Consider the following 7,449-nt stretch of genomic DNA (forward strand, 5'->3'; position numbering starts at 1 on the left):
GGTGGCGGCGGCGGCGGCGGCGGCGGCAGTGGCCGGAGCGGCCCGGCGGCGGCCCGATGTGGCTGCAGCAGCGGCTCAAGGGGCTGCCGGGGCTGCTGTCCAGTAGCTGGGCCCGCCGCGTGCTAGGGTTACTCGGCTTCTTGCTGCTGCTCTCGTGGTACTTGGGCGGGCGGGCGAGGCGGACGGGTCCCGGGACCGGGCCGGGCCTGCATCTGCTGCCCTGGAACTCGGGCCCCGGCGAGCCCCGCGCCGCGGCGCCCCAGGCCTGCGTGGAGGCGGCCACTCGCGCGTGGCGGGCGCTGCAGGAGCGCGGCGAGGCGGTGCCGCTGAGCTCCCGGGCCTCTGACGGCGCCGCGGCCCCGGAGTTGCCCTCGGCCGAGCCGCCCGCGCTGGTGGGCAACGGCTTCCTGGCCCTGGACGTGAGCCGCAACCGGCTGTGGGTGACGCCCGGCGAGCGGCAGCCGCCCGTGGCCCCGGAGCTGGCGCCCTTCGTGCAGCTGCGGCCGCTGAGCGCGCAGGCCGAGGCGGGCGCCTCCGCGCTGCTCCTGCGCCAGGGCCTGGTGCGCCGCGTGCGCTGCCTGCAGCCGTCTGAGCCGCCGCCCGGGGCCGCGGCCGGGGGGGCGGCGGGGCTCGGGGGCCCGGCGGCGCCGGCGGGGGCCGGGGCCCAGTGCGTGCTGCTGCAGGAGGACTTCCTGGCGCACCGGGCGCGGCCGCACCTCTACGTGCAGCGCATCCACATCCACAACCCCACCGAGCGCGTGGCAGCGCTCTGGACCGTCGGGCCCACTCCCAGGCCTCCCCTCAGGACCTTCACCAGCTCGCTGGAGAAGGCCGGCGACCACCAGTTCCTGCTGCACTCGGGACACTCGCCTCCCCTGCCCAACGGCAAGGTCAACCTGGTGGTGGTGGCCGCCAAGAAGCTGGTGGACCTGCTGCAGGTGGCCCCCAGGTCGCTGCTGGACGAGGCCGTGCTGTGGGTGGTCTACATCTCGGAGCCCCTGGAGCTGCGGGCGCTGAAGGCCAAGGGCGCCAAAGAGATGAAGGAACTGAAGGCCCTGCAGGACATGGCCCGAAAGGAGATTTTGGAGCTCATGGAGGTCCCCGTGGCCGATCTGCTCCTGGACCACCAGCAGCTCTGGGCCCAGCTCTTTGCCTCGGGTACGGGCCGGGGACCTGCTGCGGGAGCTGCGGGTAGGAAGGGGTGGGGAGAGATCAGGCCAGTCAGAGCCCGGCGGTGGGCGTGGGTGTCCTTGATGCTGCGGGGGTCGTGACCCTTACTTCCCCGTGCCTGAATCGCTGCCACTCCATGGTAAAAAGTCAGCAAATCAGAGGAAAAGTGGGTTTTCTCTTCATTCTATATATTCTTGTAAGTCATCTGCTTTATTTGGATGCTTTAAAATGGGATACTTCCTAAAATAGAAGAGCAAGATTTGTGGTGTAGCAGACCAGTCATTTGAAGTCTTTTATGTGGAATGGGATGTTTGGGATGAATTTTGGTTGTCTTTTTTGGAGCTGTAAACAGGGTAGGAAGAAGTGTGGATCTGCTCTGAAGCAGTTTTTTAAAAAGCTTACTCTCTGGTATCAGGAAAACCTTGTGTTCCAAATATTTCTCCTTCCTTTCCCCTCCCCTCCTCCCCTAGATAACAGATAATTCGGTATATGTTAAACATGTGCAATTCTTCTATACGTATTTCCACGTTTATCGTACTGCCAAAAAAAAATGAGAAAGATCCACATTCAGTCCCCATAGTTCTCTCTCTCTGCATGCAGAGGCTCTCTCCATCATAAGTTTGTTGGAACTGGCCTGAATCACCTCATTGTTGAAAAGTGACCCGTCCATCAGAATTGATCATCACATAATCTTGTTGCTTTGTACGATGTTCTTTTGGTTCTACTCACTTCATTTAACATCAGTTCATCTAAGTCTCTCCAGGCCTTTCTGAAATCAGCCTGCTGATTGTTTCTTATAGAACATTCCATTATTTTCACATACCATAACTTTCTCAGCCATTCCCCAACTGGTGAGTACCCACTCACTTAATACTTCCTTGTCTTACAAGGCTGCCACAAACATTTTTGCACATTCTTTTCCCTTTTTAATGACCTCTTTGGGTTACAGGCCCAGTAAAGACACTGCTGGATCAAAGGGTATGCAGTTTGATAGCCCTTTGGGCATCATTCCAAATTGCTCTCCAAGGTGGTTGGATAAGTACTGGAATACCACTAGTACTGGGTGGATCAAACCAAGGCCTGCTGGCTAAATGTCTTTTGCTCTTGAAAGAAAATTTGGGGCATTTAGTAGATTGCAAGTTCAGTATGAGTTCAGAACTAAGGCCTAGAAAGCTAATGTGATTTTAGGCTGCATTAAAAGAACCAGAGTGTTTAGAATATGGTGTGATGGAGTCTACTCAGGTCAGGCCATATTTGGACTATTTTTTAAGGCTTAGGCATTGAATTTTAGTAAGAACATTGAAAAAAGCAGGAGGGCATCCAGGATGAATGCCATATGAGTATCAGTTAAAGGAACTTGGAATATTTTGTGAGGAGGAGATGAGATGATGCTCAGAAAGGACTGAACTTGAAAGCTAGCAAACAAGTTTCTCATCATTGGTGGCAGTATGGTAGAGCTTACATGACAGCATAGATGTAATAGAGAGGATTCTTGTCTGTTGATCCAGTTAGGTGGCCTCTGAGATTTTTTCAGTTTTCTCCATCCCCAAGTGAAAACCCCTTTGTTTCTCCATTCATAGCTTATTTCCTTCTGTTATTGTTACAGGGGTTGAAATGAAGAAAATCAATGATGCTCACACACCATCTAGCCTGACTGTCAACTTGACACTGTATTACATGCTGTCCTGCTCACCAGCACCACTGCTGAGTCCTACCCTAAGCCGATGGGAACGAGACCAGATGGAGTCAACTCTGAATTATGAGGACCACTGCTTCAGTGGTCATGCAACCATGCATGCAGAGAACCTTTGGCCAGAAAAGTTGTCCAGTGTTCTCCAGATCCTACAGCTCTCTGATGTGTGGAAGTTAACACTCCAGAAACGGGGGTGCAAGGGTTTGGTGAAGGTGGGGGCCCCTGGGATTATGCAAGGAATGGTGCTCAGTTTTGGGGGTCTGCAGTTCACAGAAAACCACCTTCAGTTCCAGGCAGATCCTGATGTGCTCCACAACAGCTACATCTTACATGGAATTCACTACAAGACTGATCATATCAACTTGGCTGTCCTTCTTGATGGAGAGGGAAAGCCATTCCTGCATGTGTCTGTCAAACCCCACAGCCCACCGGTCAAGATCTATGCCTGTGAGGCTGGGTGCCTGAACGAGCCTGTGGAACTGACCTCAGAGCCCCAAGGTCACACTTTCCCTGTCATGGTGACCCAGCCGATCACCCCCCTCCTCTACATCTCCACAGATCTGTTACATTTGCAAGATCTGAGGCACACTCTGCACCTGAAAGCAATTCTGGCCCACGAGGAGCACATGGCCAAACAGTACCCCGGCCTACCCTTCCTCTTCTGGTTCAGTGTGGCCTCCCTCATCACATTGTTCCACCTTTTTCTGTTCAAACTCATCTACAATGAATACTGTGGGCCCGGAGCCAAGTCGCTCTTCAGGAGTAAGGTATAATAAAGCTGCTGCCGCTAGCTGCTCTTTGGGCTTGTTCTGTGCCCAGGGTGATCCTAGCTCTGAGGGTGGGGCACATCCGGAAGCATGATGATACCTTCTTTCTTCAAGTAGTCCTTGTGCTTCCTGTGCTGGGAAGGCCAAAGGAGTGGGGCGGTGATGGCTTCCTCACTTGCTGCAGACCAAAGGGCTCTCAGCAGCTGGCAGGAAGGGCAGAGAGATGGCAGTCCACCTCCCAGGTGCTGGGTAGTTAGGAGAGCAGTGGACCTTGGAGGCTTCCCAGTAGCTTGGGTGTTTCCTTCCCTTGGTTTTTATTTGATGGTGGCACCCACCTCCAGACCATTGTGATACCCATGGTCAGAACAAGGATAGCATCTTACTGCCTGTCAGGAGTCCTTGACCACCTCTGAGCATCTGGTCCTGTCATAGCAAGGACCGCCAGGGAATTTAGCTCCTTTGTTCCTGGATGACTGTCCCATAAAATGGCCCCCTTTTTGGGGGGATGGTGGTGGAGTGTTAGTCTTGTGTAGCTACCCTGTAGCAGGGCCCTAGGAAGAGTCCCTTGGGCTGCTAAAGGACTGGGATGGGCCTAAGGGATTAGTGTAGCGAGGACTATAACCTATAAACAATTGAATGTGGTTGGTGGGACCTGAGCTACAAATTGCTTCCTCTGTTCTGTCCTGAGATGCAAACTTAGTGATAGAGAAGCTAAGTGTCTTGCCTTCTCCCATTGGCAGGGAAGAATATGCCACAAAACTAGCTATTCTTTTGGATCAAGCTGCAATACAAATTTTTCCATGAGTACTAATAATGGGGTAGCCTTAGGGGACCCAGAAAGGCCTCAGCAGAACTTGCTTAATGGTGCTGGAAAAGGAGAAAACATCACTGTAGCCTCTAAAAGAGTGACTTGCTTAATGGCCAACTCATGTGTGAGGGTAGAGAAAGAAATAGCTCCTTTACTGCAAAAATGGAAGAGGAGGCATCAGGCACTTGGAAACCATCCCTGTCTCTCATGATAGGAGAGCAGCTTGGAAAGTAGTATATAGAAGGCCTCCTCCGGTTGTGGGAGCAGGTGTTCATACATTACTTGGCGTCAGCCCTGCCTAAACCAGCTAGGGCTGTTCTGCCCCACACCTACACCTGGGCTCCATGCAACCAAGTCAGGATCAGCGGCTTAAGTTACTAGGTTAGGTTTTTTTTTTTTTTTTTTTTTTTTTTAAATCTCTCTTTGCCCATTCTTGCAGGCGCCCATTTCCCGGGCCACCAAAATACCCTCTTGACCTGCATTTCTCAATCCACGGCTTGGTGGCCGGCAGTGCCCTTTTTCATCATTCCTCTGGCACTGCTATACTAGGCTGGTAGCTAGTTGCAAGGTTGAATCCAAGCCAGGGTTAGCTGCTACTCAGAGCTCTGATCAGTATCCTGCCTTAATAGTTCTGTAGCTGTGACCAGGAGTTGGCGGCGAACAGTAACACCTTGTTTTATTGATTGAACAGGAAGATCCCAGTGTCTGAGTGAATTAACAGTACCGCTTTCAGCCTCCATTTGCACAAGACACCCAGCACCCGAAAAGTCCTGCTGCTGCGAACAAGGGACCCTTTGAAAGCAACAACCCTATTGTGCCTTGTTGGGGGAAAACCAGTGACTCGGAAGTGTTTGTGGCCGTTCAGGAATTTTACATTGGAATGAATGCGTGTCACTTTGGGGATAAGGAAGGGAGAGAGGCCGTTTTGATGTTTTGTAAACTTCCACCTTAATAAAGTGAACCTATTTGGAAATTACTTGAAATTGACCTTCAGATTTCCCCCTTTTCTATCTTCCTCTCCCATCTCCTTATCCTATTCTCCTTTTTGGAAATCTCAGCTAGAAAAATTACTTTTTCCTAATTTAATGTCTTTTTCCTTGAGTGAACTTTTAATTTATTTTTGCCTGGAAATTTTGGATGTTTCAGCCTCCACTTTAGATAGCAGATCACTGAAATGATTTTGGAGCTGTTTGACCATTAGAAAGCTTGGCTGTATGTTGCTAGCATGGTTCATTCAGGGTCCAGGCAGAAGGGGCCACACAGCCTGCTTGGAAGATGTGGCATTACTGGATTAGATTTGGAATGCTAACTTTCTTAGCCTACAGAGATTTGTGTGTTTTTGTATTTTCTGGCTGTTTGGGGATGGGCTTGGGAGGGGGAGTATTGGCTTTCTAGTGACCGATGATTGTTGAGTTTTCAGATACCAAAGCTTTTTTGTTTTGTTTTTGAATAAATACCTTTCAGATATGTATGGTGTCACGTTTTGTGTGTGAATAGCACCTGTCTTAAAGTCTTGTCACTTCCCCTCACTGTCCAAAGTATACTGAACAACACCTTCCAACAAGTGGGTAGGCTAGTCTCAGTTCCTTCCTAAGTGGGCTAGGCCCCTTCCCAATCAGAAGTAGGCCCTTTGGTTGTGGTTGGTCAGCCCTGATGAGCGCTTTGATTTTTGTATTTCCTGGTTAGCCTGGATGAATGAAACTTTGTGCAAGTCACCACGGCTGGCCAAAACAAACGCATCCAGAGTCTTCTGGGAGGAGCCCAGTCCCGTTTCCAGTTATTGTTATCAGAATGGGTGTAGAGAGAGCACCCAGTTCCCTTTTTAATACCATACCAATACGATACAGATTGGCTAAGCAGTTGGGATACATTATCTCAATCTTCCCTATAGCCCTGTAAGGTGAGTGGGCTCATCCGAATCCCCACTTTACAGGTGAGACACCCGAGGCCCAGAGGATCATGGCATACAGGGTCATAGTTTGCTGTGTGCTGTCCAATGTCACACTGGTTCTCTCTGCGTGCGTGTGAGACTCTAGCAGGCATCTTTTCAGTGACCCCAAATTCTGAGATACTCAAGAAATGGGATTTGAGTCGCTCACCAGGAGTGCCCAGGAAAAATGATCTGTTTTCAGTTACTTCTCCATTCCCAGATAGGCTTCTACTTAACAGGAGAAGAATCTGGTCCACTATAAATGCAGTTCTCAAGTATAAAGTGTCAGAAAAAGCCCATCCCAGGCCTGTTCCTGCAAAATTTGGACATTGCTTAGAAACGGATTAGATCTGAAGTCAGGTGCGTGTCTCCTAGTAAGCTTAATAAATTCTTGAATCACATTTATTTTCAGTGTGATCTTGGGCAGCTCATTTACCCTTCTTGGGCCTCAGTTCCTTCACTTGTAAATAAGGACTAGATGACCTTTGAGGAAGGACCCTTCTTGTTCTCAATCTTCCAACACCTGCATTTTACAAGTAAAAACAGACCTAGGCAAGCCACATAAGTGGCTTCAAACCCAAACCTCTAATTTGATCATTTTGTTTGCCTTCTCTTGATTCAAATAGATTACAACTTGTTCAAGGAGAGGAAATCTATGTCCCTCTAAATCTTGGGCATAGAAGTACCATTGGGTATATGGTGAATCAATAAAACTACAGTAAATTTGGATATTTGCAAGTTTCCATACAGATATTTGAAATGTAGGAGACTTGATATTTGGACCTAATCTAGCTTAATGATTTGACAGATGAGGAACTGCGACAAAAAGGGATAAAATAGTCTGCCTGAGTTAGGAGGCAGCACGAGGGTTCAAGTCTAGGTCCTCTGACTATATCCAGCCTTACCCCACTGTTTTACAACTGCCTCCCTAAGTAATGACACTGTAGCCCTAGTGGGGAGAGGAGGGAGGTCTTAGAAGAGGAAAAGTGATGGGATATCAAAACTACTTGCTATCTTTGTGGCCCTAAGCAGATTCACTTCGCCATGCGTTAGTTTCCTTGTCTATAAATCCCTCAGTTCT

The 7,449-nt window shown here is 50.0% G+C and overlaps 1 protein-coding gene across 1 annotated transcript; it reads left to right on the forward strand.

Annotated features, from left to right (window-relative positions):
* KIAA2013 (KIAA2013 ortholog) lies at nt 1-5,907 on the forward strand. Its single transcript, XM_031962849.1, has 3 exons — nt 1-1,158; nt 2,777-3,630; nt 5,130-5,907. The coding sequence occupies exons 1-3, from the start codon at nt 57-59 to the stop codon at nt 5,145-5,147; spliced, it is 1,974 nt and encodes a 657-aa protein (XP_031818709.1). The 5' UTR covers nt 1-56; the 3' UTR covers nt 5,148-5,907.
* Nucleotides 5,908-7,449: the final 1,542 nt, after the last annotated feature.

The sequence above is a fragment of the Sarcophilus harrisii genome, chromosome 3 (assembly GCF_902635505.1).
Source record: "Sarcophilus harrisii chromosome 3, mSarHar1.11, whole genome shotgun sequence".
Taxonomy (NCBI): domain Eukaryota; kingdom Metazoa; phylum Chordata; class Mammalia; order Dasyuromorphia; family Dasyuridae; genus Sarcophilus; species Sarcophilus harrisii.

Bases quoted from the DNA above. Each gene is read 5' to 3' on its own strand.
- KIAA2013 (XM_031962849.1), top strand. From the start codon at position 57: ATGTGGCTGCAGCAGCGGCTCAAGGGGCTGCCGGGGCTGCTGTCCAGT. The intron at 1,159-2,776 runs GTACGGGCCGGG...TTATTGTTACAG, and splicing joins GGCCCAGCTCTTTGCCTCGG to GGGTTGAAATGAAGAAAATC.